General features: G+C 48.8%; 1 protein-coding gene across 1 annotated transcript in view; it reads right to left on the reverse strand.

The window, feature by feature from the left end:
* Positions 1-24,908, reverse strand: part of SLCO2A1 (solute carrier organic anion transporter family member 2A1) — an 83,804-nt gene extending 58,896 nt beyond the window's left edge. Inside the window, exon 1 of the mRNA XM_034994969.1 lies at positions 24,813-24,908. Coding sequence (XP_034850860.1) covers positions 24,813-24,908 — 96 coding nt within the window. The remainder of the gene's footprint in view (positions 1-24,812) is intronic.
* Between the last annotated feature and the right edge of the window lie 920 nt (positions 24,909-25,828).

Here is a 25,828-nt window from a genome sequence, read left to right on the forward strand (position 1 = left end):
CGCCCCGCTCACGCCCCGCAGGGCCACCCCAGAGGCCCGCTGACACCTCCTGCCACTGCTGGAGGGCAGACGCCCCTCCTCTAGGCCCGGCCATGCCGGGAACTGCATGCCACACATTTCAGCTTTGACGCCCTGCCAGTATCTGAAATTCATGACCCAAACCATTATCTCCTCCTGGATCGTCTCCTCTTTTCAGTTTCAGTTCTTGCTCTGGGACGCAACCTCCAAACCAAGACGCAAGTCCGGGCCGTGTCTCTAGCCCCACCGCTGCCCTCTACTCCAGCCACCATCAGATCCCCCCTGGCCACTGTGACATGGGTTCCTACCCTTTTCCTAAGCCCACTCCTCCCCCCTCCAATCTGCTCTTGGGCCAACAGTAATCTTTTCAGAACCTTTAAGTACAACATTCACACAAAAAAGGCATAAGTCACAGAGAGCAGCTTGACAAAATTTCACAAACTGGGGCCACTTAAGGGACCGGTACCCAGATCAAAAAGCAGAACACGCCCTGCTTCCCAGAAGCTCCTCATGCCCTTCTCAGCCTCTCTCCCCGTCCCAGGGAACAACTCTCCTGACTTCTAGCAGCACGGGTCAGGCAGCCTGTTTTGTACTTTATGGAAATACAATCACATACTATGTCAGCATGATCTTCTGAAAATGGAGATCAGAGCCTGCCTTGAACCTGTAAAAAAGCCTCCAACAGATTCCCACCAGCTCAGAGTAAAAACAAGCGAAGTGCCCCAGCCTCCAGGGCCCTCCCTGTCCCAGCCCCCGGGTACCTTCTGCTCTTGCTGCGTTACGCACCACCCAGGCCTCCTCTCAGGTACCAAGCTACCTCCGTTCAGCCTGTGGTAGAAAGTGGAAACTGAGAGGAAAATTCATAGCCCCTCAGAGCCTGGGAGGGTGGGGGCCATTCACTCTCCCTGGGGGCTCTTTACTCCCGTCCCCTCCCCTGGTTAGCTTCTCCGATCTTTCTGGTGGCAGAGAATGTCCCTCCTGTTACACACCCCATTGTTCATTCGGGGCCCTGAGCCCAGGCTGCAATTACAAGCACCTTGAGTGTTTGGGGCCCTGTGGCAATCCTGGCGCCTCGCATGTACCTGTCACCAGGCAGCAGGGTGAAGGAACCGCCACAGAAGCGCGGCTGCCACTTGATGAGAGGAGGCGATGGCTTGGCCCCTGCATGATAACCAATAACCAATAAAGCAATGGGAAGAAATACATTTCGGTGAATGGCACCACTGGTTCCTGAGGCACCCGTAAGCCGTAAGTAAGTGGATGTGAAGTGATTAAAAGGGATTGTAAATTCCTTGTGCAGATGGATAGTCTTTCCCTCCTACTGTACCCATGTATCTCCCAAAAAAAGTTCTGGAGTCTGGTACGTTGCTTAGCAAGCCCTCGTCACTTCTTTCACTCTCCTCGGAGTTTCACCCTGGACCAGCTCCCTATCAGAGCTCCCAAGCATCTGCAGCTGTAGTAATGAAAGCCTGGACCCATCTTTGACTCTTAGCCCCAGCAGGTGTGGTAGCAGACGAGAGACTGGAAGCCTTGCCCTGCGCAGGGAGGAGGGGAGCAAGAGAGCGAGCATCTGGGTGTGGCCTGGCCCACCGGGTGAGGAGCCTGAGAAGGTTCGGTGAAAACGGCTGGGTACCCTGGCAGGATAAGGAAGGAGTCCTTGGCCAGGGAAACCCTTGCCGCGGGCAGCCTGTGCCCACCCACTACCCGCTGAGACCATCCCACAGCCCCCCTCAGAGGCTGCCGAGTTCCCGGATGAACCACAGCGTGCTCAGCCCATCAAAGCCACAGTGGAGGGCTGAGAACAAAGCATCCAGGGGCTGCAAGAGAGTCAAATACAGCAGGTGCTTGAAGGAGGGTGAGCGGCTGCCCAGGGTGAGAGGCCAAGGCACTGCCATGTGTGTGTGGCTGCCCATGGGCGCAGACCCAGCCACCATGCTGGGCGCCGCTCCTGGTCAGCACTGTCCGGCCGGCCGCTCTGCTGTCAGGGTGCCTACGGAGGCCCTGGCACACAGGCACGTGCGTGCACCAGATGGGCGTGCTCAGCCCGCCTCTCCCATCACATGCAAGCACACAGGTGGGGACTCTCCTGCAACAGGCCTGTCGGCGGCAGGGACATGCTTTCCTGCATGGGAACACTGTCACACCTGTTCTGATCACCCTGGCATTCCCCTGCGTGCTGAGGGACCCAGGATTCATAGCCTCGGGCTGTTCTCCCAGAGGCCCACACCCTTCCAAGATCCCATCACTCTGAGAGAGATGCAGCCCCCTAAAACCTCGGCCCCAGGTGGAGCAGGCCCGTGGCAGCCAGGATAAGACATTCCCGGGGGTGGGGGGGGGAACCCAACCTGCAGCAGAGTGAACTGATTGCTCCGACATAGGAAAATCACCACCCTTCTGTAGTTCTTCCCTCCCTCTGTTCTTCTGGTGGCAGGTGGAAGGATGGCAGGAGGAAAGGGCTCTTTGTCCCACACTCGAACTTCTCTATCCCCTCAGATCCCTCAAGGGAATAAAATGTCTCCCCTAAGTGCTAAGCTATGATCACGATTCCAGTTTCTGCCACTTGCCACTGGATAACAAGAGGGGCATGTACCTGGTAGTCTCAGTTTCCCCACTGACCCATGAGAGTCAAAATAGCAAAGATATGGACCCAAAGGACTATACCACCTCTCTCTACACCCAACTCCCTCTGCCTCTGCAACTCACAGAAAAGTACTAGGGACACTCTGTACCACCTATGCTGCCCCCAGCCTCCTTGCTGGGGATGATGGGTTTAACTGTGTTTTTCGATTATGTTAGGGTCAAAGCCCTAACTCCTGGTACCTGTGAATGTAATATTATTTTGAAATAGGCTCTTTGCAGCTGTAAGGCAAGTTAAGGTGAAGTCATACTGGAATAGGGCAGGCCCCCATCCAACGACTGGTGTCCTTATGAGAAGAAATTTGGATACCGAGATACACAAGACAATGGAGGCAGAGAATGACTAATGTGTCTACAAGCCAAGGAATACTAAGGACTTCTGCCAATCACTAGAATCTGCGAACCCCTTGGTCTTCATCTCTTCGGTTCAGTGACAGAATCCTGTCCCTCTCGTCCAGTTGTCCTCAGCTGACCCTCGCAGAAACCTGTTTCATCTCCCTTGGGCCACAACATTTCCCCCTCCAGCTCCAGTGCTCTCACTTGCTTTCCAGGTGCCTGAGGAAGCAGGTTGCTTTATTTTTAATTGTTAAGGGCCTCCAAATTCACCCAGCTATTTCCTTAATTCCTCTATTACTCACTTATTGTCCACTGTGGGCAAACACAGTAACAGCCAAGGCCTCCTGTGCTGGGCACCCATTTCTTGCCTCACCCCTGTTCCCATCCTTGATCTGTCTTGCCTTTAGGCTCCCCTCCCCCACACTGGGTATCTCCTTACTCATTCTCAGGTTCCTGTGCCTTCTATCCACAGTTGGAGGGTCCATGAGCATTTTCCCCAAATATAAAGACCTCTGTTCCATGTGAGCCAATAGTTATAAGAAGCCCATGCAAAATGGGGGGCGGGATGCTCCTTCTCTCCTCCAGCTGAAATTGTTTTCCCTCCTACCTTTCAAAGCTGTCGCATAGAATGACCTGTCTTCTTGGCTGATGGCAAATTCTCACCAGGATCAGAGAGTCCATCTGCAGGCATTTTGCCACAGGCCAGAGAATAATATCTACTCACCATTTTTTTCTAGATCCTATAGAGGATACAGCTCCAGACTGACTTGCTCTTCCAGACTTTTCCTTTTCCAGACTCACTGCAAATCTGTGCCTGCCATCATGCACACCTGTACAAGGCCTCCTTCCTTTGCATGGCTGCTCTGGGAGGCACTTGTGTCTATTCCTTAAACACACCTCTCTTCATGTGGGTTCTGCTCCCTGTGCATGCTGCTCTCTGCCTAGAACATTCTCCTGCTCCCTGCCCTCCCTTGACTCCTCGTCGGCCTGCCTCTGATTTCCCTGTCATACTCTGTTTGCACATCACTTTAATGCCATCACACTTGTGATTCCAGGGCAGTCGTGGTTATATGGGAGGGGTGGAGGGAGAACCTCACTTAGTTCAAAACACACACAGGTCAAGACTTATCCTTCACTGAATGTGGGATCTGCCTGTGATGACTGAAACAGCGCCTCCCTCTGGCAAAAGTGCAGACACAGTTTACAATTCCTTTGGCTTGCCAGCTCTGATAGATTTTATTGGGGGCTGTGAGTGTGTGTGTGTGTGTGTGTGTTGGGGGGGGTTGCATTATTTGCTAGTCTTGCCCAGAAGAAACATAAAAAATAATGTGATAAGCAGATATTTATTGAATACCATCATGGGCCAAGCATATTCCAGGGGAGACCAAGGGCCAAGCCAGGCCAGACCCCTCCGGGGGCTCCCGTTTGTTAATAAGATGAGGCATATGTATACAATATCTTAAGACAATATGGCAAATGCTAGAGCAGCCATACAAGTAATGGTGCCAGAGGTGCTGAGAATATGAGAAGGCGAGGGAGAGGTCCCTGGAGAAAATGAGGTCAGAGCAGGATTTTGAGGATGAGGAGAATGTCAGAATGTAGAAAGGAACAAAGGGTCGTCCTAGCCCAGGAGACAAGATGAGGAGCGGAAAAACGTAAGCATGACAGGATTAGGGGTCAGGAAATCATCTGGTTAGCCTGAGAAAGTTCTGGTTAGGTGAGAGGAGAAAACCAAGTCAGGAAAGAGGATCAGTGCCCAAGGAAAGCCACAGAATTTTCTCTTTGGCCATCACTGAATACTTGTTGACAGCAATAATGTTGTCAACCGTTCTTAGAAAGGTTAACCAGTAACAAGATGAGGAAGAGAGGAGAGAGAAGGAAGACTAGAGGCAGGTAGGCCCATGCAAGGTCTCGGAACGGGTAGAAGAAGCCCCTCCCGTCGGGGGTGGCCATGGACTGGTGGATGTCAGCAGGAGGAAAGCTCCAGGGAAGGCAGTGGCTGGATGACTAAGTGGAAGTGGGGGGTGGTGAGTGACCAAGGAAAGGGAAGGAGAGAACTCAAAAGACAATGGGATCAGGGTGAGTGATGATAGCTATTCAACCTCACACCCAAGAAGAAAGGAAAAGATCCTTCGGACCATATGGAATTCAAGGACCAATCTCCAAAATAAAATGGTAGCTACATGTAGAGTTTTGAAATAAATCCCCCCCCCCCACCTTGGGCTTTATGCAATGTTGACGATACACTCCTTGAGCGAGACTGCAGCTATGAGAAGATGTCTTGTCCCATTATCTCTTTTACCTTTTGCTCCTTTTCCCTGAGGCCAGAAGAGCTCTATGCCCTGTTAGACTCCACACAGCTGCAAGTTACCATCTTTGAGATGGAGTGTCTGCCTGAAATGGAGCCCCAGGGAATACCTCCTAACAGAACTTCACTTGCTAAATTTACAGGAGAATCAGGAGGCCACATGGCTCTCTGGGACACAGGAAGTCTAACCTGAAAAATGAAGGATCTGGAGCGTGACAGAGGCAGGTTGGTTGCTAACAACATACTACGATTTGGTCCAAGTTGAGTCTTCCGTCTCGTCTCCAGGGGTGGGCAGCTTTATCACCAAAGTCTGCACCAGGATGTAGGTGGTCTTCTGCAGTCATCCCCGCCAGCACATGGCCTGGGGCATCTATTCTAGCTCTACTCTCTCCATTGCTTCAACTTATTTCTGGGCTATTGCAGACAAAGGGCCGCTCCTTCCAGGACCTCACCTCTTTGACTTTCCTGTGTGTCTCCCAAGGTGCTCCCTCTCCCCTCCCCTCTATCTGCCTTCCTCCCAGTTCCACCCCTCAGCTCAGCAAGGAGGGCGAAGAGGGAGAAACACTGGTGGGCCTGCAGAGGGAAAGGTAGAAGAAACTGGGTGGGAACCAGTCTTCAGGCAGAGAGAAGAGAGGGCTTTAGTCAGCACTGCAGAAAATGCCCAAAGCCTCTCTTGAAAGATTTCCTCAGGTCTCAGGCTGGTGTTTGAGAGGAAAGGGAACTGTTACATGAGAGGTCAAGGCAGGAAGTCAAGAAGGCCTGCTAGGCTCTTTCCCACCGGAAAGCCGTGTTTAGATAAAAGCAACCAGAACATCCTTCCCTACCACCCACACCCTCTGGCACTCCCTCCCACACCCACTGCCCAGGACCCCTGGCAGTGACAAGGGGACTAGGCTGCAGTGATCTCCTCCGCTGCTGGGAGGGCTCACTCAGGGCGTCAAGGTCTTCTGTTGCACTATAACATATCCCATCCAAACACAGGAAATGAGGGAAGGAGTGGGAGCAAGGGGGAGAGCAAGCCAATTTCTCAAATTCTCTGTTTACCTACAGTATTTAATTGTAAGCTATAAATATCATTAGTTCGAACACCCCTGACCAGAGAACATTTGCCATCTCCAAACTACTTGGGGTAAAAAAGATTGAAACGAAACTCAGCCTAGCACAGCAAGTCAATGGGCCCAGAGCACCTCCGGAGAGTCTCTGAATTCCACCATGTGGCTGGCCATGCTTCTCCAGGCTGAGAAGGCTCTGCCTTCTGTACGCTCCCCAACCTCCTTTCTCCTGGCCCAGGGGCAGGTCTCAGGGCCTGACATGCATAGCCCATGGCTTTGCCCCAGGCTACACGCAGCAGGAAGCTCCCCAAAGTTCCTCCCATCAGCTATGGCTCCCACATTGGAGACACTCCCTGGCAACCATTTCAGCTTAACTGATCACTTCCTATCAGTGGCTTTAGTGAACATCTTGGGGACAAGAATATCACAGACATCCCAGTGACCTCTGCATGTGAATCAGTGTCCTGATATGTGCCTTGCCTCAGAGCAGAGGTTCTAGAATTTCAGGGTGCATCAGAATTACACAGAGGGCTTGTTGAAACAGCCGGCTGGGCCCCACCTCCAGTTTTACATTCAGAAGCTCTAGGATAGGGCCCAGGAATCTGCATTTATAACAAGCTCCCATGCGATGCTGATGCTGCTGGTACAGGAACAACACTTAGGGAACCACCGCCTCAGACTCAAGGAGGTCCTCCTGAGCTTTAACCTAAACCTTTCTTTCCAGACATCTCTTTCCTGGAGACAAGGCCCAACCTCTGTGTGCAACTCCATTACCAAAAAAAATGGGGTAAAACTGAGGCGATCTCATGATCTCTCGGCACTTCCCTTGGCCACCTGGCCATCTGGACATGTGGTCTCTTCACATGGTCAGGGTCTGGCCGCACTGCTGGTGGGGGCCGGCACACTCGTCCTGGCTGTGTACTTCCGTCCACCTCCCAATTCCTCTGACTCTCCCACGCTGCCTTACCTAGAGGTGTTGAAGGCAAGTGCAAAGGAATGTGGTTTCATCATCCATACCTGGTTTGTTTTGGCTGGGATTTCTACCTGCAGGTTTAAGACTCATGAATGAAATCATCAATAAGCATCCCTAGACGGGAAAAGATTAGCTAAGCAAATACTTGACGCCTACCAGCTGCAGCCCTAGCCGCATGCCAGCCGACATGAGCTCACCCACCTTTCCAGCACCGCTATCCATTCATGTCTGCAGCCAGAGGCCTGTGACCGCCACAGCAGATCACAGGACGAATACTGATAGGCAACATAAGGAAGGTGGGTCTAGGCACCGGCGATATGCTGGCCATCTGATCTGTATAGAGGATGCAAGGAGACTCCAGTCATGGGAAGAAGTGGACGGAGTGCCCCATCCGGGGCCTCCCTGCAGCAGCTCACCCCAAAACGCGCCTTCCTCCCCTCAGTGACTTCAGCAAAGCCCCTCTGGCCCCTGCAGCCCTTTTGGGGGGGGTTGTTCTATTGCCCTGTGGCGCTCACCTCTCCTGGAGCCCTCTGCCTGTGGTTGCCACATTCTATCATGTACAGATCCTGAATGTCACTGCCCTTTGACCCTGTGACAATGTTTTTGATGTGCCAGTTTGGCTAGGCTACAGTCCCCAGTTATTCAATCAAAGTAACATGGGTGTTGCTGTGGAGGAAATTTGTTGATGTCATTACAATATATAATGACTTGACATTAAGTAAGGAAGATTATCCTAAATAATCGGGGTGGACTTGATTCAATTAATCAGAAGGCCTTAAGAGCAGATGTGAGAGGGAGAGAGAGGGAGGGAGAGAGAGAGGGAGGGAAGGAAGGAGGGAGAGAATGAAAAAGATTCCCCTGAATAGGAGCTTTGGCCCAATGCCTGTGATCATCTTTTCCTGCCTGCCTGCCAGCCCTGTGAATTTTCAATTCGCTTATCCAGCCCCCACAACTGTATAAGTCAATTCCTTGAAATACATATACATATACATACATGTATGTGTATCTTCTATTGGCTCTGGTTTGATCAAACCCTGAGATACACAAAACAATGGCCTCCCCAGTGTCTGAGTCCCCTAATACTCAGAACCAGTGAATACGTTGCTTTAATGGCAAAAAGGACTTAGCAGAAGTGATTACATTTTTTAGAGTAGGAGAATATTCTGGATTATCTGGGTGAGCCCAATGTAATCACAGGATCCTTATAAGAGGGAGGCAGGAGGGTCAGAGTCAGAAACAAAGGTGAGAGGGAGAGAGATTTCAAGATGCTCATCTGCTGCCTCTGAGGAGGAAGGAGCCACAAGCCAAGGAAGTAGGTGGCCTCTAGAAGCTAGGAAAGGCAAGGAAACAGATGCTCCACTAAAGCCTCCAGAAGGACCACAGACCTACCAACACCTTGACTGGAGGTCCTCCAGAACCATAAGACAGTAAATTTGGTTGTTTTAAGCCACTAAGTTTGATGGTGATTTGTTCCAACAGGAGTAAAAAACTAATACAAACACTGACTCATCCAGGACCTTCCCTTCTTCCCCAGTAGCAATGCCTCCATTCAGCCTACCTCTTTTCCCTCATCAGGACCACATTGCCTCCTTTTCAGTGTCTCCGAGAGGTGTGTTCTCTGCCTCTCCATAGGAAGTCTCAATTGTCTTGTCTGCTCAGCTCTCCTCCTGAGACCAGCACTGCCCCCTCCTTGTTCTAGAGAACGGCCCCTATTCAACCACAGGGTTCCAGGAGGAGCCCCCTGTCAGAGGACCCTGCCCTGCCTCAGGGAGGGGCACATGACCCAGAGGAGCCAATCAGAGTCCTGCCCTGGGATTATTTCAAGGTGGAACTAAACAAAGGGTAGCAGGTATGCTGGTTGCTGAGCATGACTCAGCCATGAAGAAGACAGAGGTTTATTGTGTAAGATACTGGCGGTGACATTCAGAGAAAAGTACAGAGGGTAGACAGAGCCCAGCTGGCACTCCAGGCCACCTGCCCATATCTTCGCACATTTTTCTATTTTGGTTCTTGTATTTCTCTTATTAGGAGATCCTAGGGCCTAGATATTGGTCTCTAGTCAGTTTTAGACACTGCAAGCATCTCACAATCTACCATTCTTCTTGCCTTAAAAAAAACTCTTCTTTTTATCAAAGTAGGTAATCTTTTCTTTAGTTGATATTCTCCTGATATATTTTCTTTTGTCCTCTGATTTTCAACTTTTTCTTTTAAACAGCATGTAACTAGGTCCTCTCTCTCTCCTTCCCTTTCTCCCTCCCTCCTTCTCTCTCTCCTTTCTCTCCCTCTCTCTCCCTGTCTCTGTATCAATCCGGTCTGAGATTCTCTGGCTCTGAAACGGTGAGAGTGGTCTGTTTTCATGTGTTGTAATTTCTGACAAATCTAGATTTAATAACTACTTCATTTTATTGTGCTCCTATTTCCATGATGTTTTTTGTTTTTATTTTTGGCCTTTCATTCTCTCTTTTCCAGCCTTCTATTGGTTTATTAGGTTTCAACTTCTTACTCTCTTCTACTTTGGAAAGTATACATTCAATGTCTTTTCTGTTCATGATTACCCATACTTTTTTTTTTTTAAGATTTTATTTGTCAGAGAGAGAGAGCACAAGCAGGGAGAGCTGCAGGCAGAGGGAGAAACAGGCCCCCCACTGATCAAGGAGCCTGATGCGGGACTCGATCCGAGGACCCTGGGATCATGACCTGAGCCGAAGGCAGACGCTTAACCGACTGAGCCACCCAGGTGTCCCCATGATTACTCATACATTTTAACATACATAACTGACTTAACGAAGACTAAAGTTAATTAATTTTTCCACTCTCCTTCCAAACAAGCCAAGGACTTAAGACTTAACTCCAGTTTTCCCTTCTAACTTTTCATATTAATGGTGTGTATTATCCTACTTCAATCTTTTCTGCCCTCCATAAATCATTATTATTTTTGTCTACCTACAATTAATTACTACCACTTTTTGTAACCTATCCTTTCCTTCTGTGTTTTATTTCTTGCCTTATGAATTTCACCCTTCTTCATTTTAGTGAGGACTCATGATTGGTAAATTCCTTGCTTTTGTTTGAAAAATCTCTAATTTGTCTTCTTGAATTATCTTTTAGTTATAAAATTTGAATTTGGTGCTAATTTTCTCTTAGCATTCTGAAAATTATTCCATTATTGTCTAGTATCTATTATTTATTTTGAGAAGACTGGTATCGGTCTAATTACTGATCCTTATAAGTAATCTGCAATTTCACCCTAGAGCTCATAAAATATTTCTGTCTTTACTGTTTTGCAATTTCAGTATACTATGTAGAGGTGTGCTCTTATTGTAAATTCCTGCCAGAATTTACTGTGCTTTTTTTTATATCGTGGTATAATATATTTTCTCAATTCTGAAAATTCTCTGTCATTTCTTCAATATTGTCTGTCACCTATTCATTCTACTCTCATCTTTGGTACTCATTTCAGACTTTTATTGGACTTCATCCTTAATGTTTCCATATCTCTTAACCAGTCTTTCACAGTTTCCACTTCTTTATTCCTCTGTGCTGTATTCAGGGTGACTTCTTCAATCCTATCTTCCACTTCCAAATTATCATTAAGTGCAGATGTGATTAAGTTAAGGGTTTGAAATTGGGAAATTATCTAATCTGCTATTTAACCATTCACTGAACTTTTACTTTTTATATCTATGTTTTTCATTTCTAGAATTCCCATGTACTTCTCAAAACTGCCCATTCCTTTTTCTATTTCTTTTTACACCTCTTTAAACATTTTAATATGGTTTTATAGTCTCTTTCAGAATGTTCCATTATCTCAAAATCTTCAGGTGCTAATTTTCCTCATTGATATATCTGCTGCCTGTTGCTTACGGTGGATCATTTCCTTGTGTAACTTTTTCTTGTAAACTCTTCTTCCAAGGGCATTGTCTTTTCTTAGGGATTCTGGTTGGTCTAGATTATAGAAACATCCTTCCGGAGTGGTTTTACTCTTTTGCCTACCAGATGGCAAAGAGTTATTGCCAGCCCAAAAATAAATTTTACGCTACTTTATTTGCTTAGAGATTCCCATACCATGTGGATAGTATAAGTTGTTTTCAATTCTATGTGGCACAGACTTGGGGTTATGATTTCTTAGAGGAATTATTTCACCCAGAGGTCCCGTTAGAGATAAGCCTCTTTGCTGTCCCTAGGGTGGTGGGCAGAGTTTAATTAGTACCCTTCTCACCAGGGGGCCAGCTTTACGCATCAATCTGAGGGCCAACTCCCCATGCCATCTTTGCTCCCTGTGTGATTACTAATACCTAATCTCCATTACGAGTTTCTTTAGGGTTTCTTTACTGGTCTAGTCATACCACACACATTTCTCCCCTCCATCCCTGCTGTAGGGTCAGTTGGTACACTCATTGTTTTGGTGTTCAACTCAGTCTTCATTTCTTGCACCTGAAAATTTCACTTTCTTTCTTGCAAGCTTGGCTCCACTTTTAAATATTTGGTGGTGTTCTATTTTATGAAGCATCTCTAGGTATTTATAGTATGAAGTCCCGTGTTATGTGAACCTGTCATGTTGATGGAAGCCATAATTCACTATTGGTCTTTATGATCCATCTTATCCTAACTAACCAGAGCCTTTGAAAGATGCACAGCTGTGTTGTCTGATGCACAGCTGTATTCCCCAAGCAGAGGTTATATATCAGAAGCATGACGATGACTTTTTAGAATCCAGAGCCTGTGGCTGCATATGTATTAAGCAGAATCCAGTTCTATCTCTACCCCCTTCTTCTTCAGAGAACCCAGTTCCATTCCCCCTCATTTGACACACATTGTAACCATGTTATTTGTGCATCTGCTCACTGTTTATATATCTCTCGAGAGGACATAGCCCACTCTTTTGTTCATCATTGTATCTTCAATGGTTGATGGTAGGTGATCAATAATAACATGTTGCATGAATGAATGAACAAAATGAATGCATCTCAGGCAGCCATCCTGACCGATTCCTGGCCTCAGAGTTTCGAAAGCCCTGCTGAATACAAAGCTTGCAGAGTGTTATCTTACAAACAGGGGGTAGTTAATCAAGGCTTACCAAATGACTGGGTGAAAACCCACCCAGAATGTCCCCACATCCACCTGGGTGTAAAAGTCCAGGCTCAGGACCAGACCCCAGGCAGCACTTAGCAGTTCCTGTCCCGGCCTCTATCCTCACTGCCTCTCCCTCAGGCCCACTCTTCCTTCATGGCATGGAGCCCATCAGATACACTCACTTCCCTAAGATGCTTGGCCAAACTTAGGGCTAGATTCCCAAGCTCTGAGCCAGCCACTGGGAGTGGGCACCAGAAGAGCAGAGAGGGAAGTAGAGAAACGCCTCTCAAATCTTCCCAAAGAAGAAAATGTTCCATAGTTTTATCTCTCTTTAAGAATTAAAGTATTGTTGGGGCACCTAGGTGGCTCAGTCGTTTAAGCATCTGCCTTCAGCTCAGGTCATGATCTCAGGGTCCTGGGATGGAGCCCCACATGGGGCTCCCTGCTCAGCGGGGAGTCTACTTCACCCTCTGCCTCTGCCCCTCCCCCCGCTCATGCTCTCTCTCTCTCAAATAAATAAAATCTTTAAAAAAAAGAATTAAAGTATTGTTATTTGACTTTATCTCCAACTCTGAGGAGCCATAAGACTCAAATGCAAGAACAAATGTAATAATGCAGTGGGAACAGTGATGGGAACTGGGAATGGTCCCTCTAGAGAACTGCACAGCCCTGCCGGCCATCCTGGCTTCATCTTTGGTCCAGCCTTAGGTACCTGGAGACCAGACACCTCCCATCTTATATGGTATTTCATATCCCACAATGAATATCCAGCAAAGGGGGGGTGTGGGTGTCACCACAGACTTTAGGGCTTTATAATTGACAGTTTTTTCTAATTATAAGCACAGGACATATTTATCATAGAAAAATGGAAAACACAGAAAGTCACAAAGAAGGAAAACAAAACCATTTGTAGGCTTCTCACACAGAGAACTATCTGTTTAGCTGTACCCTCTTCAAGTCTTCTTGTGACTTAAAAATTTGGATCATCTCTACATATAGTTGCCTATCCTACAGCCTCTATTTTAGATTATAGAATGAACCCTTCCCCCAAGTTTAAACTATTCTCAAGAAAACTTCAAAAAATAATTTGTAAATATTCCATAGATGGACGTCCCCTGGACTCTCCAGTTTCTAGATATATAAGTCATTTCCTCACTATAAGCTTCTGAGCATTATGAGTCACATAATAAAATGTTCAGCTGACTGGGTTTCCATTTATTCTTTAGGAAGTGTTTCTAAGCCACCTTCAGGCTGGGTCCTTGCGTGCTGTGTGCTGTTCAGCTGGAGTATCTGTCTAGCCTTATGAGCACGGGTGAGGGGAAAGAGAGGAAAGTTGAGGAACAAAGACTTTCAGGGCAACCATTGTCAAATTTGGCTTAGGAAAATACAATAATACATACAAATAAGTAGACCTGCTTGTGTCTGATGGTATGAAGGACTGAAGTGCAAAGCTCTGGCTCAGCTGGTTGGGATTTTTTTTTTTTAAGGATTTTATTTATTTACTTGAGAGAGAGAGAGAGAGCACACATGTGCACACACACACAGGAGCAGGGGGAAGGGCAGAGGGAGAAGCAGGCTCCCCGCTGAGCAGGGAGCCCGACGCGGGGCTAGATCCTGGGACTCCAGGATCATGACCCGAGCCGAAGGCAGACGCTTAACCAACTGAGCCCTCCAGGTGCCCCAGCTGGTTGGGATTTGTGGTGGGATGCAGGAAGCAGCCATAGAGGAAAGAGTCGTAAGACAGAGTCCCCAAATACCAGCTTTGTCACTGTGTAATGTGGCAATTCCCATGAGTTGCCTGCCAGTTTCCACTATGAAATGCAGATAATATGCATCTTGGAGCATGGGAGGTAAGATTTAGTCAGATAGCATTTCTGAAAGGTCCACTTATTATTTCACTAAATTTGGCACATAATAGGTTCCCTCAAATGCATTTGCATTCACAATTTGATATCCCATATATTTTCCCATATATACATGCCGTAATAAAATATATCCATCTTTGTGAAGATAGCTCAGAAAATTGTAACTGTTACTAATAAAAATGTATTGCTGAGGATGGGAATTCTGAATATTTGTGATTTTCAGGCAACCAAAACAGCCTTGTCCCCACTCCTTGTTAGTTTTACATGCTTATATGTTAAGTTTACATGTTGATTCAGTGGGACTGTGCTTTCTTAGGATGCTGAGTACAAAGAAGAAGGAGCCCCCCAGGCTGTGGTGAGCCTAGGAGGACAGTCTCCTGACAGCAGGGGCAATGTGAAATGAAATGGACAACCACAAGGCGCTGTAGGCTCACTTTCCAAGTCAGTGACAAGGTTCAGGGGTGGAGATGGCCCAATAGACAAAGCTGGTTCTATAATAATTTGGCCCTGCCATTTGGGGATGGGAGGGATGTGTGGGGTGTATCCCTGGAGTATATCCCACAGGTATGTTCCTGCTAGCATTAGGTCAGATCCCTCTGTGAGGGTCTCTGATGGGCCCTCTGGTGATAAAGTCAGGATGGAGTCCCCAGTGAGCCTCTTGTCTACTTCCTCCTGAGAGATGTCATCTAGCTGGAGGCCAGAGGATAGACAATGATTTATCCAGGGCTCTTCCAGGCTTGGCATGGACACTCTGTGAAGGCCTGCAGAGTCAGGGGGAAGTGAGAGCTAGCGGTGAGAACAGAGGAAGATTGGGGTAAGGAGGAAGAGTGTGAGAGATGGGCTTGGGCAGGCCTCACAGCTCATGAGGGCATAAATTTGCAGGGCCTGATGGGATGGAGTTCCCCATCATGGGAAGGTCTCTGCTGGTTCCAGGAAACTCAGGGCCCACCAGCCTCCACAAAGCTGGAGGTTCCTTCATGAGTGGTGACCAAACTCCTTGCAGTGACTAGAACCAGCAAGAAAACCTCTGTGATCTGGGACAACAAGAGTCGGGGACCACACATACCCCTTAGCAATGACTAACTTCAGAGCCTGGTTTGGCTTTTAGAGGAGGGTAGTCCAGACCACCTGGCTTTCCATTTCATCCGTGACGAGTAGCTCCCCAGTTAGAGGGACTTATGGGAGAGGGGAGACTGCTTTCTTTTTTTTTTTTTTTTTAAGATTTTATTTATTTATTTGAGAGAGAGAGAGAGAATGAGAGACAGAGAGCACGAGAGGAAGGAGGGTCAGAGGGAGAAGCAGACTCCCCGCCAAGCAGGGAGCCCGATGCGGGACTCGATCCCGGGACTCCAGGATCATGACCTGAGCCGAAGGCAGTCGCCCAACCAACTGAGCCACCCAGGTGCCCGGGAGACTGCTTTCTACTGGAAATATCCAGGAGAGTGACCAGGAAGAGGGGGTTTTGCTAGCTTCTCTCTGGGGATGCCAATGGAAGGGCAGGGGCAGATCTCAGCTCAACATAGCAGAGACTTAAAGCCTGTGGTGCTACCAGTTCCTGGACCTGCCTTGTGAGGTGGTGAGTTCCCCATTACTAGGGCTATGCAAACAGAGGTAAGGACATCATCAAGAGGATTCCTGCCTCTTTGAGCAGATGATCTTTCTCGTCACATTCAATTTTGAAATTGAATAATTCTATAAGCCAAGAAGCACTATCTTTCTACAGGTCAGTTTTATCATCGCTTGTATGGATTCTATACCATGAGATGTTAAAAATGCTTAGGAATCATGATGAGCAACGAAGGCAGGACAGGGTAGGAGGACTTCTGCATACAAATAAGAAGGAGTAATGGGGCTTGTTGCTCCATGAGCCCCACCACCAGTGTCCTGGTTCCTCCTCGTCTTCTCTCTGGACGAATACAATCCCTTCCTGCCATAGATCCTTGCGATTTATTTCCATCACCGGACACCATCCCTGACCCTCCATCGGTGGCTCCTCTGCCCCACAGTCAAGGTGGAAGTCCATTCTTGTACAATGTCACAGCAAAGGAGGCAGTAAGGTGACCAACTTGTCCCAACCTGTCCAGAACTTCTCCAGTTTTAAAACTGAAAGTCCTGTGTCCCAGAAACTGCTTCAGTCCTGGGCAAAATAAGGCCGGTGGACATGTTGAGAGGCAGGGAATTTACAGACTCTTGTTTCTTGGAAGCTTGGGAGCCTCTTAGGGAGCCAAGTGCAAACAGTAATACCTGGTACAGAGCCTCACGTGGTGGACGCTCAGTAAAGGCTTATGAGTGAGTGAGCCCCAGGCTCCTGCACCAATGCTTAGCTCCTGCCACTTCCCTCAAATACACTGAGAAGCAAAGGCAAAGCAGAAAGTTTTCAAAAGGGCCTGAGGCACAAGACAGGAAGGATGTAAAAGAGACTGAGAAAATGGTCATTTTAATCCCACCCTGGGCACCTGGGTGGCTCAGTCGGTTAAGCGTCTGCTTTTGGCTCAAGTCATGATCCCAGGGTCCTGGGCCTGAGTCCTGCATCAGTCTCCCTGCTCAGCAGGGAGTCTGCTTCTCCCTCTGCCTCTGCCCCTCCCCCCGGCTCATGCGCTCTCTTGCATGCGCACACTCTCTCTCTCTTAAATAAATAAATAAAATCTTTAAAAAAAAAATTTCATCCTGCAAACTCATTGGCAGCCCATTATGTAGGGCAAGGGTGACTCGGGAAGCCTGCTGTCCTCCCCACCCTTCCGTTCTGCCACTATCCTTTTCCTCCAAGCCCACAGGGACCTCAGTACATTCTCTAGCTGGCTCATCTCCTGGGTGTCCCACAGGGATCAACCCAGGAATTGTCTGACATTCACACCCCGTATCTGTCCTACTTAAACTTTCTAGGTACCGTTCCGTCTGGCTTAACAAGCTGGCTGGGTGAACTAACTGGATAAACTAGTTCTGACTTGAGGTTTACCTGTGTTGTGTTTCCCAAACTTGGTATGCTTTACCTGGGAGTCACATTTGGGAGACACGAGCTAGACATGGCAGAGCTTCCTAGAGCATCAATGTTACTCCAAGATTTGGGGGAAAATACAACATATTCGGAAACACATAGCTATACTGTGGAGGAAAATATAAAATTCACTTGATTTTAAGATAAAACATAAAATATCCCAGAAATGTAATACTCGTGGTTCATCCACTCATCCTCTTGTCTACCCCTGTGTGGAAACCTGTTCACTCTCTCCTAGAATTCAGGGCATCTTGGTGGGGCGGCTGGACAAACACTGGCTTGTTGCAGCCCTCCCTAATGACATCTGCATTTTAGCTGAGGCCTTCTGTGCTCTAGGCCAGCATCTCCCAGGGGTGTTAGATGTAACATTCTTCGGAACATAAGTAGGTATTACTGATGTTTGACTAAACAAAATGAAACTTGTTACCAGAACTCCCAGATTCCTACAGGACTCAGGTGCACACTAAATGTCTACCAAAGGGTTAGTGTGCCTACTTTCGGGGAGGCGGGGGTGGGGTGGGGAGGGGCAGCGGGCAGCCCTGTGGGGAGCCAGCACCAATGCTGACCAGACTGAATGTCCCCCAGTTCATTTGGGGTTAGTGTCCCAGGATGGTGCTCCTCCCTCCAGCCATGCCAGAGCCTCCAGCATTTCCCTGGAGCCTCCTGAGCATCTTGTTCAACAGGGCAAAGAGGCTGGGAGGACTTGCTCTGGGAGAGGACTACTCATTGGAGTATCTACCCATCCTTCAACCCATGGTGCAGCCTGACACTCCCTGCCTTGGTTTCGTTCCCCACCCTGATCAAATGTAATCCATCAAGGTCCTCTAAACTGAGAGAGCTGGGGATTGATCAAAGACAACAAGCCAGTCTGCACCCTCCACTTCCGCCAGGTTTCATAGCAGGTCTCCCAGCAAAGCTCAGACCCAACTGGCCCTGCTCCCAGTCTCATCTCCATCAGCAACTGAACAGCATGAGATGAGAACCTGAGAACTTGCAAGGACCTCAGAGATCATGGAGCTCAGGTCCAAATGTTCATGGATGAGAGAATACAGAACTGAGAGGCAGTCTGTGGCCATGGGAAGAAGAGGGCTGGGGAGTGAGCTGACCCTGAGAGGGAATTCCTGCTTGCTATTTACTGGACAGGTGGTCTTGAATGAGCCTCCATTTCCTCAAGTGTGAAATAGAGATGCTGAAACCTCCCTTGCAAGGCTGTTGTGGAGAATAAAAAAGGTTTAGGATCATAGATTAACAAATCAAGTTCAAAGGAAAAGACTCTTCAGCTGAGCCCAGAAGAAAAGCTGGAGCACAGAGATACATAAAATCCCATCCAGTTACTAAAAGCAAGCTTTAAATTTGTCTTTAAATCTTCCTAAAAGACAAAGTAGAAGGGAAACTGAATGGGTTATAAAATATGGTAACCATAAGATAAACACATACCACTGCAGACAAAAAAAATCAAGCTTCTACCTGACATCAAGACTTGCTGAATAGCTACAGTAATCAAGACAGTGTGGTATTGGCAGAGAGATATACATATCCATCAATGAAACAGAACAGAAAACCCAGAATAAATCCACACAAGCATGGCCAACTGGCTTTTGACAAAGGAGCAAAGGCAATTCAATAGAGAAAGGATAGTCTTCTCAACATATGGTGCAGGAGCAATTGGATAACTATAAACAAACAAACAAACAAAAAAGAACCTCACACCTATTCAAAAATGAACTCAAAATGGATCATAGATTTAAATGCAAGGTTATATAACTTTTAGAAGATATAGGAGAAAACTTTCAGGGACTAGGTTTGATGAGCAGTTCTTAGGCATACACCAAAAGCAGGATCCAGAAAATTAAAAATCGATATATTAGATTTCATCAGAATCCAAACATTTTTTTCTATGAAAGACCCAGTTAAGAGAATAAAAAGATAAGCTACAGACAGGGAGAAAATATTTGCAAACCATATGCCTAACAAAGGACTTGTATCTCATATATATAAGGAACTCTCAAAACAATAGTAAAAATTCTGATTAGACAAAGGACAAACTATACAAGCAGACATTTCAATGAAGAGCACATACACATGGCAAATAAGCACATGAAAAGATGTTCAACATCACTAGCTATTAAGGAAATGCCAATGAAGACCATGCCAAGATGTTACTACAAACCTATTGGAATGGCTAAAATAAAAAGTAGTGACAACATCAAATGCTGGCAAAGATGTAGAGAAACTGGATCTCTCTTACATTACTGGTGCAAATGTAAAATTGTATGGCCACTTTGGAAAAAAGTTGGGCAGTTTCTTAAAAAAAAAAAAAAAATCAACATGCAACTACCATCCAACCCAGCAAATGCACTCCTGGGCATTTACTCCAAAGAAATGAAAATTTTTGTCTACCCCAAAACCTGTACATGATTGTCCATAGCAGCTTTACTTGTAATAGCCCCAAACTGGAAACAACCCAAATGTCCCTCAATAAGTGAATGTTTAGGCCAATCATAGGACATCTATACCATGGAATACAACTCAACAATAAAAAGGAACAAACTATTGATACCAGCAACATCCTGGACGGGTCTCAAGGGCATTATGTTGAATGAGAAAAGCCAATCTCAAATGGTTACATAGTGCATGATTCCATTTATGTAACATTCTCAAAATGACAAATGATCGTATTGGAGAACAGATTTGGGGTTGTGATAGGAGGCAGGCGGAAGGGGGTGGGCATGACTCCAGAGGAGTAGCACAACAGAGATCTTGGTGGTGACGGAAATAGTTCTGTGTCTTGAGGCAGTAGGGTGGTGGTTCCATGAATCCAAACTTGTGACAAAATGGCATGAAAATACACACACACATTATAGCAATGTCCAGTCCCTGCTTTTGGTATTATAGTGCAGAATTAAGACAGAACCACTGGGAGAAACTGGGTGAAGGGTGCACAGCACCTCTCCACACTATTTTTCCTATGAATAGATGATTGTTTCAAAATAAGAAGTTTTTTAAAAACTCAAAATAAATCAAGCTTTGTCTGGTACTAAGAACTCAGCTTTCTCCCATAGCCCCTCAAAAGGAGCCCCCAAGGACCATGGTGACAACCCATCTGTGCTGGTCCTGTGGGGTACAGACAAGTGTAAATTCACATAGCTATTTCTTTATGTCCTTGTTCAACAGACACTGAGAGTGCAATGCCCAAGTACACGGTCATGAACTTATGATATAAAATGGGGGCCACTGCCCGAGAGCGTCCCAAGCTTCTTAGCTTCACCATGCCCAAGCTCTCTGGCTTCAGCACATAACTGGAGCTCTCCACAGGCCAGAAACTGGGGTGAAGCAAGGGCTGGAGGTGGTTAAACCCATGGGAGGGGTAACCAAGCAGGGGTGTGAAGAGGGAGAACAAGGAGGAATGAGGTCTGCACTGGGAACCACCCACATTCTTCCGCATTTCACAAACAGAGCAAAAGAAGGTGAGGGGAAGCCATGCTCCCAACCCAGCATCCCAACATCATATCTGGATCTCCTAGAATGGAAGCAAAGTCACTGTCACAGACAAAAGAGAATGATCAGAAAGAGATAAGATCAGCGATCCATATTGTGAGACATAAATCAGTCTTCCCTTTGTTCTGTGGCAGTATAGGTCCCAGTTCATCACCAGGAGAAGGGCGTTGAGCATCATCACAGGAGAAAAGGGTCTGAGTGACCTGTGACCCCCACCCAACCAGTTCCTATTATTCTCCCCTCCCCACACCCCCATATATAAGCAGGGCAAGCCAAGCCCTCTCAGGGGATATAGATAAATGTTGTCCTCAACATCAGAGAAATACCCACCAGCCCTGGGGCAGGAAGAGTGGGCACCTCTTAATCCATGAGGCCAGTTAAGGAATTCTTTGGCCCCAGGGATTCTTTTGAGAGTGTTTTCCCCAAGCATGAATAGTCAGGTTGGTGGGATATAGCACTTTCCTCTGGAAACCAAGAGGTTAAGCCCAAGAGATTAAGCCCAAGATGTCTCCCCACATTTGGGGGTCAGAGGCCTTAGGAAGGTATAGACACAGGCCAGGATAAAGTACCTCTCCCTCAATTTTGGACTTCCCTCCCAGGTCAGAGGTCACTGGGCCACATAGGCCAAGCTGTGAGATCTGTCCGTCCCTTTCTTCCCACTGTGTATCCCATGCCCTCCATCCCCACTGGACTCTCCCTCACTGACAGGATATACACTATTTCCCTGCGCTGGGGCCTGAGGTGTGGGAGTTCCTGAAATTTGGGCAGCAATTACCAATGGTCTACTCCTTTTATAAGATAACCTCAGTTTGGTCCCCCAAATTTCATTTCAAGAAACAACAGATCTCTTTGAGGCTGCCAGGATGCGTTAGCCACAAAGGCTCTCTCTCCTGCCTCCCCACCCCTACCCCCATAATCGATGAATGAATCTGTTTTTAATTTAGAGTTCTGGATGTTGAACTGTTCTCTCTGTCAATGACTAGTGAGCATGTCTTCTGCTTCTTAAGAATCCTGTAGCCAGAGGCAATACAGACTGTCTCCAGAATAAATACAATTGTATTTACTCCTACAGGAGAGAGTACAAAAACCTCACCCCATAAGTGAGAGTCACCAGGCTCTTTAGGGAGAGTTGTGAAGAGTAAAAAGGTATGATGAGCTTGTTACTGACTGGGGACATCCATCCTATAGCCACGACAGCGACCCCTGCTCCCAGTTGGGATGTGTGTGTCAGCAGGGCCTGAAGAAAGCACTGACCCCTAGAAACAAGCATACCTCCGGTATCCCTGAGTGCTCAACCAAGATTGAGCAGCACTATGTGGTGGTGAGGGCAGGGTGCTTGGCCGTTAGTCTCTGACCCTGGGGTCTCCCATACCTGGTTCCTCGACACTCCACCCCTGTCTGGCTATGTGTCCACACCTCACTAAGCCTTGTTTTCCTCATCATTAATGGCGACAGTAATAGTATCCACTAGATAGAGTCGTAATGAGGATTAATTATGGGTGGAATATATCCCAAATTCTTGGTACATCCAGATAGCTCCATTAGTGTTAGCTACTATTACGTCTATTTTGGACATTAACTGTAGTTTCTCTTAATTATTAACTATGCCTCATGTGAGGCATAACTGGTGGAACAACAGATCCTAAATGGTGTTTAAACGTGCATCCTGTTTGTTGAGGCAAACTGACATCTTATTGATGCCAGTCCTGGAGAGTCCTACATGGTTTACAAAACCGGTTTCCTGTGCCTCATCCCACATAATCCTTAAGGAGCCCCCATGAGGTGGGGATCATTCATAGTACCTGTTTTTTGTTTGTTGCTGTTGTTTTAATATAAGAACTCTGATGCCCAGGAAAGGTGAGAAATGCCCCCATGTGTTAGTTAGTAAGAGGTTAGACTGACTTGGATCTACATCTTGTGGCCTCATCCCCTTCCCCTAAACCATATGGTTGGCAGGAATGTCATAAAGCCAATGTTAGTCTGTCCCAGGAAAAGAATGGGTCCTTAGGTTGGGTGTCCCCTGTTAGCCCCCATGTCACACATGTTCACAAGACACATGCAGTCCATCACCTATTGGGAGAGAATGCAGAGCAATCACCCAACCTCTCATTGGGAGGAGGGAATCTCCCAGCAAATCGCAATTCCCCAGACAACCATTACTGTCCTCTGGAAGAAAAGGCTTATATGAGTTTAACTAATGGAATTCCAGGCCCCAGATTTGCCTTGAGATATCCAAATTGTTCCTGGTTTCAGGCTGATTAAGAGAAGCTAAGTGGAAGTCTCTCTAAACTCTGGTTTCAGAGTTACTATGGATCAGTGGAGGTAATAATTAAGAGAATCTGATTTTTAGAGTTAAGAAAAACTCTTAACTGGTATGAACCTTTAGGAGGCCAACTGGCCTGGGTCCAGGCCTCAGGCATGTGTGGTTAAATCATCAACATATGATACATAATCTCATTTTTATAGATCTTCAAAGAAACTGTGGCCATAAACTCATTTTAGGGACTCAGGGCAGGTCTAGATGGATCAATCTCATGGGGGGTGACGCTCACTGTCAGAAAACTCTTCTGGGACAAGCTACCTCTGTTGCCCTTGTTGGTGAAATAGGGAGATGTGCCCCCACCCTGACTCTCTCCTGGGCCTCTTCCTTTTCGGACCACCCAGCTGCTGCTCCCACCCTTTCCTCCCAATCCCTAATTTATAAACACCAAATTTTCTACAGTTCTCTGCTGAAACTTCTCCAAGACTCTTTTGAATGGTGGGACCAAACCCACACACAGTGTTCTCATCCAGGTCTGGCCAAAGGTGAGGCAATTTGAGGACTATCTGAAACTATCTCAAAATTTCTGTGTCTTATTTACATCCAACCATGGAATCAACTCAGCCTTTATTTATTGTGGTGTGGGGCCAGAGCAGAAGCAGGAGTGGGGATCGCAGCTCCACTGCTAACAATATGAGTAAGTATACGGGTGGGATTCACTGTGACCTCCAGATCTCTTTCTGGTGAACACTCACATAATCAGTCCACAGAGCACTTCTCCCCCATCCTCCGGTAAATTGCACCACTGGAGGCTTTACCTAGCCCCATCTGACTGTATGATTGTTGGACAGAACCTCTCTGGACCATCCTCCCTCCCCGCAACTACCCTCAAGGAGCCTTAATGTGGGCTCTGCAGTCTTCACCACAGCAGCTCTGCCCTCTCAGGAGGTGCATCTCTCAGTTGTTTCTGCCCAGGCAGAACCAGCAAAAGAGCCTGAGTGTGGATTCAACTATTCCAGGTCCCCGTGGACGTGTGAGGAAGTGGTGAGCATTCCCCATCCCCCTGGGGACGAGAGTGTCCTCACCCCTCGGCCACCTACACCCCCTCTTCACCCACTCCCAACAACTCGCCAGGACGGAGGCACCTGCTCCGGTGTTACGGACACACTGCGAGGGCCTGCCGCTTTCCTGGGGCCATTTCCAGACCAGGAAGCACGCTGTGTGGGTTGCCAACCCCCGGGAGGGAGTGCTGAACTTTGCAGGCAGCAGCGCGGAGAGGTAGCAGAGCCCAGGCGCTGCAGCTTTTGGGGAAGGAGAACGTCCCCTCTGCCACCCACCCCAGGATGAGTTAGGCTCTGACCCCCATCTCAGGGGAACCACAGCCTGTCACCTCCCGGCACCTCCAAACCCACCCCTTCCCCAAGTTAACTGCCCGCAGGAGACCGAAAAAGTCCCCCGCGAGATGTTCTTTTTCAAAGGGCAGGACGCCACCTGGGAAGAGTTGACCCAATAGGCAGGTCGGGTCATTGTCCTGTTTCTTGCCCCGAGGAGGGCGTGAGAGCGCGCGCACCACACGGAGACACGCACACACCGCCCAGCACGAGATCTTCCGTCCGGGCGCCCCTCGCCCGCCGCCAGGCCCCCGGGGAGGCGTCCCTGAGCGCGGCACCGAGGGCCGAGCGGAAGCCCCGGCGCCCCGGCGTCCCCCTCGGGCCCCGCAGCGCCGACGGACGCGGGAGCCCGCCGAAGGTTCGCCCGGCCCGCTCGGGCCCCGACGGTCGCGGGTTCTGCGCTCACCTTAATGTTGCTGAAGACCGAGCGGGGACAGCGGCCAGCTCGGCCCGAGGAGGCGTCGCTGCCCCGGCGCGCGCCGGGCTCGGGCCAGAGCCCCATGGTGGCGACCCCGGCGGGGCGGGACGCAGCAGCGGCGCGCCGGCCGCAGGGCCCGGGCGGGCGGCGGGGCGAGCAGGGGCCGGGCGCCTCGGGCGGGGGCGGCCGCGCGGGTGGCTGGTGAGAGCGGCCGCGGCCGCCGGAGGAGGTTCGCAGCGCGGAGACTGCGCGAGCGAGTGCGCGCCCAGAAGTTTTTAAGCGGCAGCCGCCGTCGCCGATGATGAAACGCGCTCTCCCTCCTCCCTCTTCTCCTCGGCTGTCGAAGGCGCTGCGAGCCCCCGGCCCCGCCCCCGCCGCGGCCGCCCCCTCAGACAGGTGGGACGCGGCGGCCGACCGCGCGTGACCTCGCTCCGCGCCCGGGGTCGCCTCTGCTCCCGGGGCCCGGCTTGGACCCGCGAGGCTTGACCGCCCCGGGGAAGGTCCCCGGCTGGGCGGCGGGGGGCGGCGGGCCCCGGGGAGGGGGAGGTAGCGGCTGGAGGGGCGGGAGCCGGCAGGGGGGTGGGGGCGGCCTGGAGGGCGGGCGGGGCGGGGGGTGCAGCGGGCACCGACAGGCGGGCGACTGGAGGGGACCGGAGAAGAGGTTGGCAGGGCTTCGGGGGCAGGAGAGCCGAGATGGGCTGCAGGGGCCAACGGGAGCCAGGGGGCTTGACGGGGCGCCGAATTTTCAAGAGGAGAGGGGTGCCGCGGCGCGCCTCCCGACGCCCTCGGGGAGATTTACGGAGCGGGTCTCTGCTTGTTTGCACTCGCCGAAAACCTGGGCTCTCAGTTCCGGCGATGGCTCCGAGACTCGCTGAGGCTGTTTGTGTCGAGGACTGATTTATATTTAAACTGCTCTTTGCGCTGGAGAGGGGGCCGCCCCGGGCGAACTCTCTGGACCTGAGCCAGGGTAAACTGCAGGCGCTGTCAAGTGTCAGCATGGCTGG

The sequence above is a fragment of the Mirounga leonina genome, unplaced genomic scaffold (assembly GCF_011800145.1).
Source record: "Mirounga leonina isolate KUSES-001 unplaced genomic scaffold, KU_Mleo_1.0 Mir_115, whole genome shotgun sequence".
NCBI classification, from domain to species: domain Eukaryota; kingdom Metazoa; phylum Chordata; class Mammalia; order Carnivora; family Phocidae; genus Mirounga; species Mirounga leonina.